Consider the following 20,294-nt stretch of genomic DNA (forward strand, 5'->3'; position numbering starts at 1 on the left):
TAATTTATATTGAAATCAATAACGGTTTATTTTGATATTAGTTTAAAAGACTGCAATAATATAACGATAAGAATATTTGAGAATCTATACTAGATCGTTAATTGAATGTTCAAAACCGTCATGCGACTTCAGGACTGTGTTGATGTGTGTATTCTTTAAATAGAAAAATTACGAAGACTTTTTGATATTACATGATCGAGTTCTACTTTGAGTTTTAACTTACAGAGTACATTCATTATTACAAACTTGACGATGACAATGATATTGTTGATTATAAATTGAAATTGTTACGAACAGCTACAGAAATGCAGTTTTGAGACATTGCTTGCCAATGCAGGTCAGTGCATCTACTTGTTGCACGAATTATATATGATATTTTTAGATCTTTTCCTTCACCATCGAATACTGAATCAATTATGGACATAAACATATGAAAACTCATTGCTATTTTCTTGGGATTACACCCGTAATCTTTGCTAAAATACCTACTCTAACAACCGCTGGGCTGGCTAAGTAAAAATGATGAGAAGGGATACGTGCTATATTATAGTGATTGCAATATCGACTCAGGGTACATTAGGCCATTGATTTTTCAGCCATTGGATTTGTATTAGAAAATAACCATTAAAACATTTGACATATGACATTTCTATTAAAACCATGGTATTATTGGGTATAACATAATAGGTTCTTGTTTATATGGGTATTCAATGATTTAAATTCATGATTTTAATGATATATAAATTTCAAAAACAACCACGTTGATCAAATTTCAGTTGTGTTTAAATTTCATTATATGTTATTATTATTAACGAACACATTTGTTTGATAAATAATACTAGACTCTAGAGCATTTATATATATAGACGTTATATATAATGTGTGGTTTATTTTATTTTTTGTTAATTTTCCTCAATAGCCCCAAAAACGAGGTATTACTAAGGGGGTCATTTACCTCGACTGCGGCCGGCTAAGCTGGTTATGTTTCAAAATAAAAAAAAAAAAACTAAATAAAGTTTATTACGTAATTCATTCAAAAAAAGGTTGGCGGATACGTGAAGTGTTAATAGTATTTTTATGCATATACATATATGGATATGCTTGTGTTTATATACATATAACATATATGTTATTAATGCCGGAATATATCGATATATTATATATATTTAAAATAAGAGTGACTCAAATTTAATTAAAATAGAAATATTCCTAATAATATGCCGGAACCTATAATATTGAAAAAAATATTGAAAAATAAAACAAACTATAGATTCTTAAAAAAATGCTAGATTAATATTTGTGAACAAATATTACAAGACTTTTCGCAAACAAGAAGTTAGAATAGTTTAATGGTTTTCTATCTTAAATATATAGTAGGAAAATTGTTTTGTTTGTTTTAAAATAAAAATTGATATAGAACACAATCATCACGAAAGGCGTAGAATGCTTGGCAGAATGCTGGCAGCATTTCCTGTATCACCGCCATTTCGATTCCCAGGGCAATGCATGAATCAACCCTCAACAGCGCGGCGGTAGCATTTAGACGGTGTGTTGTATGATTTAAATTGTTATAAAATACAAATATTACGTCAGATTTAAAATTACAGGCTGTTACTTGACTTTACTTTTCTTAATTACGCGAATAGCCTTGAACTTCAGACCAAAGACAAAGACGTATGGGATCGATCGACTGTTTTACCGCAAAGTAAATTGCCATAAGTAATATGCGGTGGACGCAATTAAAATATACAAGGCGATCCGTGTTCATATCAGTATTTTTTTTGCTACATATTCAGATTATGCAGCAGCTTAAAGTATAATAATTGATAATGATTTATTTTCTCAAATCTAATATGATAATTTCCACATAATAGCCGTAACATACTTCAACAAATCTTTAAGTCCATATTACAAAAGCCTGGGTAATTCTCGCCGAACTAACGTTTCACAATTGTTATTTGTTATTAATTTCGCGAACGATACGGCTGTAATGTTTTATAAATACGCATTGTTCATAGCATACAATGCCCTGGCGGCGTTCGAACATGATACGGACCCTATACTGTCTGACGCATTCTTGAGTGGAAAGTGTTCGCATTTTTACAGAGAATATATATATGTTGCCGGATAATTGTAAATAACGTTATATTCTAATAAATCTAAATATTTTAAACAAATTATTTCTTTCTGCTTCTTTCTGCAAGCCTATAAGGCCGACACCCATTCATCAGATTTTCTACCGCCAAAAAGCGATACTTATTATTTAAGGGTTTGAAGTGAAGCATTTGAGGTGAAGAAGTTGAAGTTGAACCAATGTTTCACAGGCACAAGAGACAATGTCATGTCTCTTGTGCCTTATATTAGCACTCATATCATAAATAATATAGGTTGTGTTCAATTAATATTTTTTACTTCTTCAAGCTTTATCACAGTTAAATAATATATTTTGGCCTTTTTATCCCGTTTAACTAGATTATTAGTTATATTTACGCGAACGAAGACGCAGGCGATGCGCTAGTCTTGAATAAGTAAGCCTATCGTTCCAATTATTCTAAACCATTGTTAGTCTAGTGTCTAAGGCCCGAGGCGTTGGCTTCAAATACTTAAAAAAATATTAAGTTTTGCAGTCGAGAAAATCTGTTTGAAAATGAGTAGTGTTTATGCGTAGATGCCGGAGATAGAAGGTGAAGCCAATATATATACATATGATATGTATAATGTTTGAACTATCTCCCATCAGATTATTTGTTGGCGCTGACATTGGGTGCACGATAATATTTTTTCAAAAAACTCGCTGAAAAGACTAATAGTTTAATAATGGTTTGTCGCTTAAAAATTAAAAGTCATATAAAAACTGTAAATTATGATAATTTGTTCTTTCAAAGTACCGAAGAATCCACTGAAGAGATTCATCTTTTATAGATAAGTCAACAAAAATAATCGTCAGCATCTTAGCATAGTCCAGTTGTAGTATACATTATAAATGTTTCATCGAAGTTATTGTTTTTTAATTAATTCAAACTTAGTCAAAACTGTTTTTAATTGTTAGTGCAATGTAAAGTTAATTGCATATATTTTTTTCATTGAATATAACAAATATGTGTCGTCTGTTTAAATTTCATTGAATCTGTCACAGGAAATTCGAAGAAGCTTACAGAGACCTATGTTGCATACTTTCTTGAAAAATATTATATTGATTCAAAATAATTTATGTAATCATTTTCTGAACGGAGAAATGTTTCGGATTGATTTAATCATTTACTTTTCCAGCTACCAAACAGGCTCATGATGTTTTATATAAATAGTAACAGTCCCTTGATTATATGATAATGACAACACCACTGAATAAATAATTTGACACATTTTTTTACAAAAGTGTTTAAGGTTGTGCAATTCGCTTAATTTTATAAACTTACTTACCGCCAGTTATTGAGTTGATGAGGAATGTCAGCTTTACTCATATTATAGATAAATACTGAACGCTCATTAGTTACCGATTGCGTCATCGTCTGCCATCGACCAATGAATGTTCAGATGAATATGAAATTGGTTATTTTTTATATTGGTTAATCTGTGTTTCTGAAACTGTGGGTTGGAAATTTTCTTTATTTGTATTTTAATTATTAGAGAAAACTTGAATGCCTCGTTGTTCTGGTGACTAGATATAATGCCGCAGATCCCAAAGTCCTGGGTTCATCCTTGTTTACACCCCAGTTTGGGCCGTTAAAAAGGTTCTGGTTCTTTCTGTCGAAGATTTTCAGCAGCTGAAAGATGGATAAATGTACATTCCTGGACCTCGGAAAACATGTAAAGGATTGAGCATTAAGCCTGTACCTGAACTGTTTCCGGTCGTATTGGATTGCCATGCCATTGGATTATGAGAGGAAGTGAATAGAGACTGCACCTGTGTTTGCACACACACTTGTGCTCTATAATATGTCCATCACAGTTTACTAATCTCTTTTCAAATTCCGCTGTGGTCACAAACGGTCAGGAGGACATCACTATAGCAAATAATAATATTAAGATGGACAAAGGCATCTAATTATAAAGACACATTATATGCATAGATTGTATATTTACAATGATAAGTATTGTAGTTACCAGGGGTAATAATGTTTAGGTTTATGCAGCTACCAGTATTAAGCCACGATTCCAAGAAAACCGTATTCGGAGGCACGTGCGCGCAGGATCGGCTAAATCTTGCGTATAATTATTAACATTGCAATAACACAATGTTCTATAGTCTAGAATGTATTGGTAAATTCTAATAGTTAGTTGGCTGGAGTTAAAATATACTACAAGTTAAAGTAAAATCTTTTAATTGATTTAAATTTGAAGGCCAATTTTTTAATTCTATAAGTCTTCTGCCTTTTCGTAATGAGTTTAGGGATAGCGTCTAAATCGGTTTTGAATCGATTTCAAATCTTCGGTTTGGTTAATGCTTAAGGTAAATATAATTTGTAATAAAATTGAGATACTATTTATAATGTTCAAATGAAACTTAATACAGACGTTACAAGAAAAATAAATCAATAAGAGATATTTGATAGGTTAATAACTTTTACAATTAAAACTTATAAATGTGAAACATTTGTAACTGAAATAGTTTTGGAATGAAGTTTTTTTACGCGGTTTACGGTAAAGTGAAACGGCCCAAATGGTCGCATAACGAAAAAACGTTGTGCCTAATCTAACCTTTTCTCTTTTTCTCTTTATTACTGTCTTTTTGTTTTTTATACGGTCAATGTGCGAACAAAAGTGAAATTAGTTAAAAATGATAAAATCATATATAAAAGAGAAATGGAAGTCATAGATATGTGTATAACGCTTTTAAAGTTTTATAAAATACGTTGTAATGGAACGATCTTTCTTAATAACTATATATCGTATGTGTTCTATAAATTCAAACTATTACATTAGATTTTAACTTTAAAATAAATAAATAATATAATCAAAACTTTTTACATTCTTAATTTAAAACGTTCGAAATGTAACAAAATTAAAAAATATCGCAAAGAACTTCGTTCCTGATCGGGGTCCATCGACAGCACATTTTTTTATAAATTTATCTAATTACTGGAGCTGTTTATAAAATAACAACAATTATTGAAATTGAACTCTCTTATGAAATATAAATATGATGTAAATAGTTCACGTACATATAAACGAATTTTTGTGTATATTTTTTTAACCGTTTCATTTTTGGTTGAACGTAACTATTTAAAAAAGGACTTAATTTTTATTTTTTTGGTATGGGTAGGCGGACGAGCATATGGACCACCTGATGGTAAGTGGTCACCAACGCCCATAGACATTGGCATTGTAAGAAATGTTAACCATCGCTTACATCGCCAATGCGCCACCAACCTTGGGAACTAAGATGTTATGTCCCTTTTGTTTGTAATTACACAACATTACCAAGTACTGCACTGCTGTTTTGCGATAGAATATTTGATGAGTGGTTGGTACCTACCCAGACGAGCTTGCACAAAGCCTTACCACCAGTGTAACACTTGAAACATATGAAACCTTAATAGTGATGAATTAGCAATTTCGTACTATTTTTAATATGATATTTTTCTCTAGAAACATCGGCATATCACGGTCGTCTTTGTCTGCAAGATGGCCCTGATACTTCTGAAAATCCGATACTCAAAGGCGATGAGGAGCTGTCCAGAGTGTATCAAACTCTATCATTGCCACCAATATCACGGGAGGAGGCAACTAACTCCAATAGGTAATGTAAATTAACAGTATGGAATATTTAAAAAAAATATGTAATGTTAATTTTTATAATAACTGCGAATGATATATTATGAAACTTTTTGAACGCCCCAGTAATATTAATGCAGTCGCGAAGTTTTAATGTTTATTTGAAGAAGTGCAAACTGTTTTGAAATTGGGTACTTGAAAGAGACAATAAGTAAAAGAAATGAATAAATAATCGGATATTGTTTGCAGCAGCGATACAAAGAATAAGCCAAATACTCCGGCTCCAGCTAGTCCCGGAAGTGCGTCTGAAATGAAGCCCCAGTCTACGACACCAACTTCGCAGGTTCTTACCAAGCCACCTTATTCCTATGTGGCTTTGATAACAATGGCTATACAGAACAGTCAGACTAAACGCGCGACCTTGAGTGAAATATATTCTTACATCACCAAGGAATTCCCATTCTTTGAAAAGAATAAGAAGGGCTGGCAAAACTCTATCAGGCACAACTTAAGCTTAAACGAGTGCTTTATCAAAGTGCCGAGAGAAGGTGGTGGTGAGAGGAAGGGGAATTATTGGACTCTTGGTGAGTTTATATTTAATCACAATGCGTGGAAGTGCATTAGAGCATGACGTCTTTTATTACAAGGTGATGCGCGAGTTACCTCTATATATCAAAGAATTGTTATATGGATATCGCAAAGCTATGCTATAATATTATGTACGTTAATATCAATTTCAATCTTGATACAAAATATTTTTTTGCATATATTACATCTCTGATTTGCTTCCGCGCTTTTAGGGTGAACTATTTTTTAATATGATAAGTGACGTGTTATTTGTAAGCATTATTACGAAATTTAGACATAACGTTGGTTGCGAGTGTATACACAACTTTTATTCTGTACGCTATGCGAATGACGTAGCTCGCAAAACTTTGCCACGCAGAAATGCACGCGAACACAAATGGAATTTACGAGTTCAATTTAAAATTTTTATAAGCTTTATTGATTCAACTTATATTGCTGTAATATTTTTATAAAAAATACTACAGCAATAGTCAGCTTTTATGTCATGTCCGTGCCGCAGCTGCAATTTTTGGACGTTTTGCTATGCCTTAGATTTAAATACGGATCCAGTCGATTGGGTACATTTTTTTTCACTTATTTATTGGGAACAGTTTTTGTGAATATAGATAGACTTATTTTAGATCCCCAATGCGTCGATATGTTCGAGAATGGGAATTACAAGAGGAGGCGTAGGATGAAGAGGCCTTTCCGAGCAACGCCCTATCCCAAGACACTATTCGGAGAGGGCTACGTGACGCATGTGGGCCAGCACCCGCACATGCAGTCCATCTCGCTGGGACACAGAAACTACTTCGGGTCTACCTCTCCATACCCGCCGTCGTATCCACGATATGATACGTAAGTTTAATTTTCAGATTATGTAAAGAATGTTTGCATGAATACTAATCTCTTTATATTGATTTTATTAATGGAATCATTTAAATTGATGATGTACTTAACTGAAATATATCTGTCGTTGTAAGTCAATTAACTCGGTATTATATTCTGTAAGCTCCTAGTACAAACCAATACGAGTTCTTGTATATTCTTTAGATATTTAAAATTGTGTCGTAAATTTTCATGATTCTATGTATCGCCGTCGTAAGTACAAATGATCTTGTATGAAAAAGTCTCAATTTAAAACTTAAAAAAAATAGTATATTGTTTTTTATTTACGAATGAATTGCTTTCGAAACAGGACAAGAAAATCTTCTATTAAAGAAGTTCTTACATACTACCTTTTACAATAGCGATATGTTATAACTTCAGTTGAAAGATGGGTAAAGGGATAATGACAAATTTCAACTTTTTTTTTCAAATTAAAGATAGATTAATCGAATTATTATATATGAAATTTACAAGAGGTAAACTAATGGCTAGTTTTGGCGTTGACTATCGCTAGCTAACAGTAGCTGCGACTAGTTACGAGAGAATTTTAAGCAAACAATTTTTAACTAACAGTGGTACAAATGCAATAACAAAAAATTTTTGACTAGCCTGTATTACAAACTTGCCTTTCCATTTCCGAGATCTGGCCTTTAGTGAAACCCAGAGGCTTTTATTTTACCTGTTCGTGTAAAAAAAAAACATAGAAAATTTTAGTCGGATTTAGGATGAGTAATACTATCATGGGTAGTTTTAAGTGCAGCATTACATTTTTTTTCGATATCATGTGCCCCGACATTATTGTACTTTATTTAATTTTTAACTCTGGCACGCTGACTCGTATGCCGTGACGGTAAACGGCATGATGCTTAGTAATGCCGTAATGTCCACTCACCCGTCTCTGTTCCCCCTATTGCGGTATATTATGTATATTTATTTGTTTATCTCGATATTTATTTAGGAAAAATACAAATATTTCTTCAATTATAAATTATTTCAATAACTATCCATTTCGACGTTTCACTTCTACCGGTCGTGTCGTATTTCGTTTTATATAAAGTTACCACTGCAACTATTCAGTAGTCGATTCGGTGTTATTTTAGTGAAGGGCCACGCTTTATTTGAATTATAAACCTTATTCGAACACAAATTGCATCATTAGTTTGAAATTTAATGAGAGGATAACAACGTTCATAATGAATACAGGATTAAACGATCAGTGTCTTTGTTATCTCTTTATTTGTTTGTAAAAAGTAAACTAAGTTTTTTGTAAAATGATGCCCACAAAGAAATTTAGTCACGTTAAATGATAAATTTCTGCAAAAAATGCAATGAAATAAAAGCATAATTAATTTGATAATATCATTATAACATAAAAAAACATTTTTAGCAGTATAACTGGATCCTCGTTTGCTTATTTAACCTTTTAGCTGAGCTTATCATAAACTGGTGTTATTCGTGTTAAAGTTTAATCCAATAGCAGAAAAAAACTTTTTTCAAATTTTCTATTACAAAAGAAATGTTGGTAACTTATATAATTTTGCAATATAATGTCCTCTTGACTACATTTTGGTCACGGCGGCCATTGTCAAAGACAAGCTATATTAGATATTATAGTGAAAAGTGTCTCTTCCAACAAGATCACATCGCGACTAACAGCTTTACGTGATTTACTTACAAAAGTGTCAACTTACTACTCCTAGCTGCTGCTGATCCAGGATTTGAACCTAGGTCCTCTTGAATAAACCTTATATGAAGCAGGTTGTTGGAAAATTTCCTTTATGATTGTTATTTTAATACTAAATAACTCTTATAGAGCATAATTTCATTGATTTTTATTGTTTTTTTTTAAATGGGAAATAACCATAAAAATGACTATCATATTTGTGTTTCTTTTATCATTGCGAAAACATATTATTCCGTTCCCAAAATTTCAACGAAATTCTTGGTATTTATGTAATTTATAAAAGGCAAATTGTAATTTACTTTGATGTGGTTTTCATTTAATAAAACTGTCATTTCGCTGGAATGCATTAAAATTGAATTTAATCAGATATTATATTACAATTAATTACTAATTTCACATGCATTAATTAGAATAATTGAAATTGACTGCCTCGTTGGTCTAGTGGCTTTATGTAAGACCACAGAACCGGAGGTCCTGGGTGCAATTCCCAGGTCCAGCCAATAAAAGTTATTGGGTTTATCTGTCGAAAATGCTCAAATGCAGCCCGGAGTCGTGCCTCGGAAAGCACGTAAAGCTGTTGGTCCTGCACCTGAACTCTTTCAGGTTGTGTCAGATTTCAGTCCCATCGCCGTTTGGAAATGACTTATTGTTCGAATAGCTATACACCAGGCTGCTCGTCTGCTTTTCTAATATAAATTTAAAAAAAAAAAAACTCTATTGATAAATGTTCAAGATTAAAACAAATGAATAGTTATTTTACAACATAAGATAACATAAAAAACTACAGCTATGTAAATAATGTCCAGATTTATCTTCGCTCAGTAAATATGGACACGTCGACTCGGATTTTCAGCCCTCTCTAAAATTTGTATTATATATCTGCGTCTGTTTCGAACACATAATGAGTATGTGTATATGCCTACAATGTACCATAGGACACTGGTCTATGTTTATGGTTACGATCCAAGATTCGTAGTTTTTGAGAATAGCGAATATGAGCATATAAATACAAAATCAATCTTTAGAGTATTAAGTCTAGATCGAACTAATCTAATTTCAATAATCGATAAACATTAGCGATGTACACAGAATCGTGGTCGCATATATATAATAAACCATAAAATAGTTCCTAGAGTTATTTGGGAAAATAGGTTTGTCGAAATTTCAGGCGTATATGGATTAACAAGGGGTCACTCGATAACTGACGCTATAGTTGAGTTAATTAAGCTTATTAAATATATAAATGAGGATTGGAATGATTCGCAAGATGCTTTATGAATGATTCAAGGTATTCGATGCCGTGTAATATGTTTGTATAATAACAACTACTTAAGTCAAAAACAATCTTAATCCTATTATTACATATGTTTTTTATGATTGTTTGACCACATGCCACATGATGGTAAATAATCAGCCTAACTCATCTCGCGCTGGAAGAAATATTAACCATTATGTCGTCAATGCGCCACCAACCTTGGAACCCTTGGGATTGGGATGTAATGACCCTTGTACCTGTCCACCACTTACTGAGTCACCCTTCACCGGAACACAACAATACTAATTACTACTGTTTGGCGGTTAAAAAAATTATGGGTGGGTGATGGCTTACCAGACGGACTTGCCCTATCACGAAGTTTATATGAACGCAAATTATATATGAACGTAAGACATCTATACATATTATAATAAAAATGTAACTGATCGCTGTCTGTACATGGAAGATAAATGAGTAAAACAATTATCAGGCGTCTTTATAAACGCAATAGAACCTAAAACAATTATTTTTAGAATTTTTGTCTGTTTGTCTGTGAACTCTATTTAATGAATTATATTAAATAGATTCAGCTAATGTTAGCATACGTCACTGAACATTTACAATGATTTGGATAAACTCAAAAACTACTAAACCGATTTTAGAAATTCTTTATCAGCGAGAATCAAGGCTATATTTTTTAAAATTGCAATGTATCTCAAGGTATCCAAAAAATTCCTTTCTATTAGGATATATAATTGTTCAACCCGAACGAAGTCAGAGCGGGCCGCTAGGATATAATATTGTTGAAAATATTTTGTAACGCAACTGTAAGTCTGTTTTGTTCTAAGTGTAATATTAATTACTCTGCTATTTCCAAAATAATTTGCGTAAGTTTTACCACAAATGTATAAATAATAAATATTTACATAAGATATTTTCTATTAACAATATATACGTTACGTTCGTCATTACTTAATTCCCGGTTCTTATATTAAGCTAATCATTATTGTACATTAGTAACCGTTCGTTTTTAAGTTAGGAGTACGAATCGTCAGATATATATTTTACGTTCTCCACTTCGAACAGACGAGACTTATAAAATACGTAAGAACAAACAAAAGCTCATCACGGAACATTCACGTGAAATTTACTGGTGGTAGGACTTTGTGCAAGCTCGTCTGGGTAGGTATCCACCCACTCATCAGATATTCTACCGCAAAACAGCAGTACTTGATATTGTTGTGTTCCGGTTTGAAGGGTGAGTAAGCCACTGTAATTACAGGCACAAGGGACATACAATCTTAGCTTCCAAGGTTGGTGGCGCATTGGCTATGTAAGCGGTGGTTGACATTTCTTAGAACGCCAATGTCTAAGGGCGTTGTTGACCACTTACTATCAGGTGGCTCATATACTCGTCCGCCTTCCTATTCTATAAACAAAAAGAAATGGTAAAATTGATATGCGACATTGGCCATAATAATGATAACGATACACATCAAAATAGTTTATCATAAATCGGTTGTCAACATTTCACGGGTGAGTAATGAAGTGAGTTCTTATAGAACAGCACTGCTGGTTATAACGTTTAAAGGATTCATGCTTCACGTGTAAATATTATATAACAGTAAGTCAGCTTTTATCATTTCAAAATTGAAATACTGAATGAGTTCTTATAGCAATGTAGTTGTTGTTTATTGACTGACTGTATTCGCTTTGATTCAACAATCAAGCTTATTTTAATTATAATAAAAACGAATGCTCGGTGTTATTATTTTGTTTTTTCAAGAATATTTTATTTTGAATAATACGCTTCTCAAAGCAATCTCATAATTTTTAATTGAAATAATATTTTTATTATTTGCAAAATTCAAAATCACTCGACGTGTATGAACTTTGTTAAAATGAATAAGTTATGAAATAAAACGTTTTTCCCGTCTGTACTGGCCGTCGTCGCGTTTGGACTCTACTACCACTCACCATCAGGTGGAGTAGAGTCATTTGCCCTCCCGGCGAATATAAAAAAAAGAAATATGAAGTTACCAAAACATTACATGGTAATTGAATTTAACAAAATTCACCAATTGAAATAACTATATAGAATCTAGCAATTTTAAAGAATACTTCTTTTGTATCATCGCCATTTGGGCTTCATTAGCATCACGGATTTGGTATAAAGCTGTGTTTAATTGACATCACGCTATCAGGAAGTCAATTTAGAAATTCAACAAAGTCATCCGCTGATAATCGTATTATTTCCATTGCATTAAATCTCAACGTAAATAACAATTGGAGTATGTGGTTCCTCAGTAAAAAGTTAAATTAATGTTGTTGATTAAAAATTAGCTAAGCACTTTAGGTATAAGTGAATATTGAAAAAAATATTGTATTATAATAATGTGACATTATTGAAATTTACTTGATGAAAAGGCTTTGTGCAAGCCCGTATGTGAATGTAAGACCTACTCATCAGATATTCTACCACCAAACCGGAATATTCAATATGATTGTTTTACGGTTTGAATGGTGAGCTTTTAGGAATGAAATAATCGCTTTCAGGCCGATTCAAATTAATAAAACTATTATTTTATTATTAATAATTGTAAAGTATGAGATAAAAATAAAATACCTGCTGAGTTTCTTTCGCCGGTTCTTCTCAGGTTTCTGAGTTGTTTCTACAGTGAAACGTTTTTATATTGAATAAAGATTTTTGACTTCTGACTTTCTTTGAGTGTGCCAGTGTAACTACAGGCACAAGGTACAAACCATCTTAGTTTTCAAAGTAAGTGGCGTAAGATGATAATATTTTATAAAAAAAATCTAAAAAAATTTTAGTTAAAATTTAATATTCAAACACAAATGTTACTTTAATTTTTTTTTACAAATAGCTATAAAATCGATGTTAAACAAACATAAATGCGTTAAGATAAATAAATTAATTACGAAAAAAATTTACATATGTATTTTATTACATTTAATAAAACAAATGCACATCATGAATGTTTATATAATATTACGATGTAAAGATGAATTTTAATAAATAAAATCGAATAAACTAAATCGATTGATTATACACTCTCCGTGTAATCTAATATCAATAAATACCGATCATTATTTTCGGAATGCCCTACTGAAAATATTACTCAACCTATTACTGAGAACTCACTTCATTTATCTCTCGCATGGTCTATTATTAAGAAGACAGTCGACTTCGATATCCGGTTTCCCAGAATAGAATGAGGCTATTTATTTTCTTACCTTAGCCACTTAAAAATAACTTACTTAGAAATTATTACAAATGACGTACAAATTATTGTAAAATATTATATCGATTAAAATAATTTAATTATAATGCATAAATATCTATAATATTGAATTAAGAAGATCGCCTCTTTTTAATTCACGCATCAAACAAAATTATTTTTATGGACCTTACTTTTAAACGTTGCTTAGCGACTGATTATTTCATAATATATTTCTCGCTTTCTATCAATACTGATATGTCATTCGAATGAAAAAGTCCCGGCATTGTTTAAGTAATCAGCCGGTAAGCAGGTACAGTACTTTCTTTTGAGTAGAAGGTTTGGAGCTTATTCCACCACGCCGCTCCAAAGCGCGTTGGTAGAATACACATGAGGCATAATTACAATGGAATTAGACGCATGTAGGTTTCCTCACGATGTTTTCCTTCACCGTCAAGCACGAGGTTATAAACACAAATTGAGCACATGAAAATTCAGTGGTGCTTACCCGGGTTTGAACCCACGATCATCGTTTAAGATTCACGCGTTCTAATCACTAGGCCATCTCTAGTAATTACAAACCTACATGGTTATACATATATAGATATATATTATATATAGATTTAAGCAGTCAATTTTGTATTGTTCAACTTAGAATATATTTTGTAAAATTAAATGAATCGATATTCAATATCCCTGACCCTAAACCTTTATACCCTGGTATTTTACTCGTAGAAGATTGTAGTGTCATTAAAAAATGAACACAGCGTTTGTCGTTGTAATTGCAATAATTTCATTTCTATCATGACATGTGGCTTATGTCGTGCTGCATGAATCGTCTTTATATTTGATACAACAATTTTATTTTAAAAAATATATGAATTTGGCATGATTATAAATTAAAAAAAAATGTTTAAAATTATGTAATGAAATACGTTTCTAGACGTTGTAAATGAGAGTAAGAAAACAGAAAAGGTATAGAATTAAATGAAAGATAGACACGCAATTAATGAAATAAGTTAATGTTAATTATGATAAGATTATCTGAAAAAATCAATAGTGCTTTTTAGTGTTTTTTTAAATATCGAATGCAAGTGTGTTGGACCGGCAGGTCGAGTGTGAAGTAACAACATTTTGTTTATATTATAAAGCTTTGTACTGCTCAAAATATTTATGTGAATTTAAAACGACTTTTAATACATATAAATTTTTAGAAGGTTCATTTCTCTTAAGGTTTAGAGGATATTCCTACATGCTGCTTCAATTTGGGTTGGTATGTACATAGTAACAGAATTTCGTGCGACATATGCGGGTTTCCTCGCGGTATTTTCGCAGAACACTAGATAATACATCTAGTGTTCTATAAAAACAAATTTAGCTCGAGAAAACTTTGTGGGATTTGAATCCGTAAATTTTCTGTTACGATCGAATATACTTATTCTACGCACTCGGGCATCTCAAGTTATAGTTTTCCAAAACTTGTTTTAAAATATTGAGTTTGAAATTAAATTAAACTTTATTTTTTCGTGAATTTGTTTCTCAAATGATAAATTATATATAAAACTATATATAATATTTTATATTTTTATGGAAATATTTTTTATTATATAAAACAAAACACATGATTAAGTTTTATATATATTTTGTCATTTATGTATCAAAAATGTATCAAACCGACGATGGTTTTTTTCACTTGTATCGCAAAAAATTGACACAAAGGTCAATTGAGACTGATAAAAAAAAACTCCGAATATTATCGGTAATATTAAGTCAATAAGTGCTTATATCGTATCTATTGTAGAAATTAAACCTAATGTGCGAGTTTCATTATAATTATGAAATAAGTTTAGATAAAGAAGTATGTAATAATAGAACGGTTAAATTGTTTTTGATAAAATCCAACTATTGGTAATTCCAAGTCAGACCACCAATAAGTTATTGGGACAAAAAAAAGCTCAGCCCAGAGTTTGAAGTGCTTTCTCTCGCATGCCTCGGAAAGAATGAGTCGTTGATTTTGTGCTTGAATTCTTGAGACGTGTTGAATTTGCCATCCCATTGGATGATGAGAGTTCAATAGTTGTCATGCAGTGGCCACTAAGATATATTGTGATTAAAAATAACTGCTTTGGCCAAAATTAGTCAGTCTGTTTAAAAGGAAGATAGAACCGACTAATACTAACTTTTAGCTCTTTCAAAATACATTAATTGCATTTTTCTAAACGATATCCAGCCACAAGGTTACTAATGATTACAAATTATCAATTTGATATGTATAAAAATAGCGATGAGAAATTTTGTAACATACAATTCATAGATCAGCTTCATTCGTTATTAGTTTCATTTATAACAATGATATTTCTGTTATTTCAACTATTTTAATTAACTAATGACGTACTCATTATTGGTACCGAAAACATTTGCATTTTGTGCATTGTACGAATGCAAAATCAATACTTACGTTGTTATTATGAATATTTTTTTAATAAATTGTATTTTTCTGGTATATCTTTTTAGATATTTTAAATAGTTTATCTGTTTCAATTTACATTAGAAGTACAAGACTTAATTAAGATAAAACGTGATCGATTGAAATGGTGGTAAGAATACTAGCAGCCGTTCCCCGTTTAATAAAGAATTGCAGGGAAATCTGAACCAGCACTTCCACCAGTAGAGGCAATTACATAGGGTGTTAGTAGTATACCTGCATAATCTTTAATAGTAACGATTGAAACTTTAAAGTTATTAGTTTGTAAAGAATTACTTATATTCCTATTTTATAGAGCCGAGATAATCCAAAGGTTTCTGACCATGAATCTTAACCAAAGATTGTTGGTGCAAGATCGAGCAAACATCGCTAAATTATCATGTGCTTAATATGCATGCTCGGCGGTGAAGGAAACCTGCATATGTTGGATTGAAATATGTCACGTGTCTGTTCATCGAACCACATAACAGCATTGTGTTGATATAGGTCCTAATCTACGCCCAGCCTAGCAGTGGGACAGTTACAGTCTGTTTACTTTACTATTTTTCCTTCGATTTGGAATGACAATTCACAGGAAGTACGAGTAGCATCAAACCCGTGATTTTTATATCGCTAAGAGGCTACATAATATATGTATGAGTTTATAAATTTCTTATATTATTATTTATATATCTGGTAAAAAAAATATTAAAATTATTATTATTTATCAAAAGTTGTTTTTCAGTTTATTATATAATTATAAGAGATACTATAATCGATCAGGTATATGACCTTATTTTTTATAAGGTCGTTTGGACGCTTGGCAACAGATTGCATACACGTGACTGATATTCCCTGATAACCGATGCAAGGAGGTCAAATAGCGCAGCAGTACTATGATTTCGTTATCAGCTTCTGCTGACTTTTTTATTAAGCGATATTCTTTGTTTCGTTATCAAATTATTCAATATTGTTTTTTTTAAAGAGTCAGTATAAATTTACTGTATGCTCGTAATCGGTGGTAGAGCTTTTTGCGGCTTTATATGGGATGTTATGATATCATACACATAAAATTAATTCATCAACCCCATTCAACCATTATTTTTCGCGATTTGTTTTGGTTTTGTGAGTGTATGATCTGTTGTACTGACAAAATGAAGGAATAATATATTAGCTAAAGTACTTGGTGGCGCATTGACTTTGTGACTTATTTCTTAGTACAAGCGTCTGCAGGCGAAGGTCAACACCCACGTGGCTCATTTACCTGCCGCCCTTATAATAAAAAACAACATTTTTTTAAATTTTATTTTATAGGGAACAATTTTTGTTAGGATGTATGGATGCAATCTCTATTCCAAATCATTCTTCATCATCATTATTTGATAGACCGAACAGAATCCGACCGACCGAACGAAATTATATACATAAATTAAAAGTAATTTATAATCCACCATTATCCACCACTAGCTTACGCGTTTCCGAGAGCTCTTAAACGTGCCTCTCAAAGTATACGCGGAGTTTTATTTCACCGATAAATTCCGCGAAAAATCTGTAGTGTCTGCCCTTGGATCGAACTTTTGCGTTACAATAAAACGGTATCCGCAATAGACTATCGTTGCTTCCTAATAATTTAAATATGTATAGCTAAACAAGATTTGATGAATTCTACGCTTGCCAAAGCCACAGGTTCAGCTTGTATTATATACCTACTTGTAGTACATATATAGTCTTTAAGTCAAAATTTGTAGATAAACGAAATAGATAAATAGTAATGAAAAAATAAATAATGGTGTATCACAGCTGCACGTCTTTTGAAAATCTGTGTTTATACGTTAAGAGAAAACTGTGTACTCCTTTTTTACGTACACAGCGCGCACGGAAACGTTGGATTTGGGATAGTTAAAGCAGAGCTTAAAATTAAAATTTATATACAATATATGTTACATTTATTATAATTTTATATATTGAAACTAATAAATTGTACACGGTTTAAGTTTTACTTAATACATATGTTAAACTTAAACACTAATGGCCTTACTTATAAAAGTTTCTTAACAAACAACAATATTTAGTTGTGATACGGTTTGAAGAATGTGTGCCAGAGTAATTACAGGCACATGATACATAATACATATCTTAGTTCTCAAGGTTGTATGTTTAATATTTTGTACGTCGCCAATGTCTATGTGCAGTGGTGACTATTTACCGAAAGGTATTTATTATAGGGGCCATTTGCCTGCCCGCCTACCTGATACAATAAAAAATACCGTAATAATGCGATTTTTGAAATTACCTTGTTTTTTTTAAAAGATAAATACAAGGGTTCGCTAAGGTTATCCTCTTTCGCTTAGAGCGTCACGGTGGCATGTCCAAGCGATCCCGTGGCGCTCCTCGTTAAGACGGAGAGTGTACCGCTGGTTTTTTAGCCACATACCCACCCCCAAAGATAAAAAAAGCTTATTGTCTTTCGTACTTTGAAATAACTTGAAAATTATTGAATAGAAAATAAAATATCTATCTTAATCTTAATTTATTAAAAATTGTCTCATAAACATTGTCTCTGCATTGAAACAACTTTTTGACTCATAAACGTTACTAAATTTGTTTTTGGTTTAATAATATGTTTGGTGGAATATTGTAAATCTTGTTATAATAATGATACTATATTATTGGACAATAGTCGGTTACTATAACGTGTTCTTATTGGTCGAGATTTGTAGTAGGCGGGGTTACGTCACCGTTTCTTACGTTAATCTAGAGTAAACCCACATTTTACGTGCGGTATTCATCCGTAACGAGCCGTTGCCTGCGGCTTAGAAATAAATGCGCTATTCACATGGACACGGTACGGACACGATATTTGAATGTGTGTGTTTATTACTTCAGCAATATTGAGTACAAAAGAACCTATTCTAGTGGGGGTGTAAAAATCCCACGAAATCATCTAACAAATGATTTCCTCAACAGTTTTGTATTAATTTACAATATTAAGGTAACCATTAATTTAAAATCAAACACTTTTCCAAGAAAAAGTTTAGAAGAAATATTCAAACGTAAAATTACGGAGTAAATAACTTCATAATGTTCCTAGACATCCAGTTAGCGAGGATTACCGAATGAACTTGAGTTCAACTACTAAAATAATTTCAACTTGAACGAATATCTTATCAAATGGTATATCTTAAATATTATTAAAGTACTCCTCTAAGGTGTAGGCCTTCTCTCCTTTTGAAAAGATTCGTCTTATACTATGGTTCAAGAGTATAGCCTTATGATAGATAGAGAGTCATTTTTAGTTACGGAATCTGATAATTAGCAAAACATTTTCGTTGTCGGGTTTTTTTAAATGAATTTCATGGAGGATTACTTTCATTTTATTTTTATTTCTAAAAAGAAAATATTTTGTCATTTTTATTGAACAAATTTTATTGAAGTTTATAGTTTGTTTACTCAGACGTATCTATCCTATGACAAATATAAGTCCCGATATTGGGCATAGTTTGATCTTTTTAACTAAAGGAACTAAAGAAAAATGCTGCTTAAGAAAAAATATAGAGCAAGTTTGTTATTATTTTTCTTAATTTAGTATAAGTGAATCCGGTTTAAAGGTAAAAATTAAATGTTATATCTACACTATAATTTCATTCAATAAAATTATTACATATTTATGATTGATCACGTTGCCCAATGGTCCGATATCACCTTTTTATCACTTATTGTACAACATGCCTTACTTAATATTGTTGCGTTCCGGTTTAAAGGGTGAGTGAGCCAGTTTAATTACAGGTACAATGAACATAACTTTTTGTTTCTAAGGTTGGAGGCGTGTTGGTGATAAAAAACTGTTTTAAGTTGGCAAAGTCTATAGGCGGTGGTGACTACTTAAAATTAGGTAATCCAATTGCCAGCCTGCCTAAATATTATAATAATAAAAATAAGGGTTGTTAAATACGACGATTACATACAAGATGTTCAAATACAGGATGTTCTTGTATTAGGACAATATTATATAAAATGATTTATATATCGGTCTTGTCGAATTATACGTTTAACTTAATTTTAAAACAATAAACAATCGTCATAACACGTAGTTTGACATAAACATAAATATTGCGTTAAGGACTAGAGACGAGACATTTTCAAATTTCTGGAAACCAAAGCCAACGTTCCTAAACGGGACTTCGAGACTTTTCTATGAAATAAACACTTGCTTACTAAAATAGTTTCATTGTTTACTAAAATACCATTTATAAAATTAAATACTAAAATTTAAAACATTAAGCGAAACTTAAGCAATACCAAAATCCCACATAGATTAGTTTAGGCAAAATTTTTATATTAATAAAACGGAGTAATCGTTCATATAATGTATACAAACGGTGAAACCTTTGTATTTACAGTTTCGGTATGTCTCAAGTGTCGACTTGAAAAGCCTCGAGATACAAGACTATTAAATCAAGAAAAAGTCCCGGGACTTTGAGA

The 20,294-nt window shown here is 31.7% G+C and overlaps 1 protein-coding gene across 3 annotated transcripts in view; it reads left to right on the forward strand.

The window, feature by feature from the left end:
• Positions 1 to 20,294, forward strand: part of LOC126780499 (forkhead box protein L2-like) — a 109,017-nt gene that overhangs the window by 65,507 nt on the left and 23,216 nt on the right. For 2 of the 3 annotated variants that reach the window (XM_050505053.1, XM_050505051.1), the window contains exons 4-6: positions 5,590 to 5,740; positions 5,965 to 6,299; positions 6,924 to 7,140. In XM_050505053.1, coding sequence (XP_050361010.1) covers positions 5,590 to 5,740; positions 5,965 to 6,299; positions 6,924 to 7,140 — 703 coding nt within the window. The remainder of the gene's footprint in view (positions 1 to 5,589; positions 5,741 to 5,964; positions 6,300 to 6,923; positions 7,141 to 20,294) is intronic. The other variant, XM_050505052.1, reaches the window with a different exon arrangement.

The sequence above is a fragment of the Nymphalis io genome, chromosome Z (assembly GCF_905147045.1).
Source record: "Nymphalis io chromosome Z, ilAglIoxx1.1, whole genome shotgun sequence".
Taxonomy (NCBI): domain Eukaryota; kingdom Metazoa; phylum Arthropoda; class Insecta; order Lepidoptera; family Nymphalidae; genus Nymphalis; species Nymphalis io.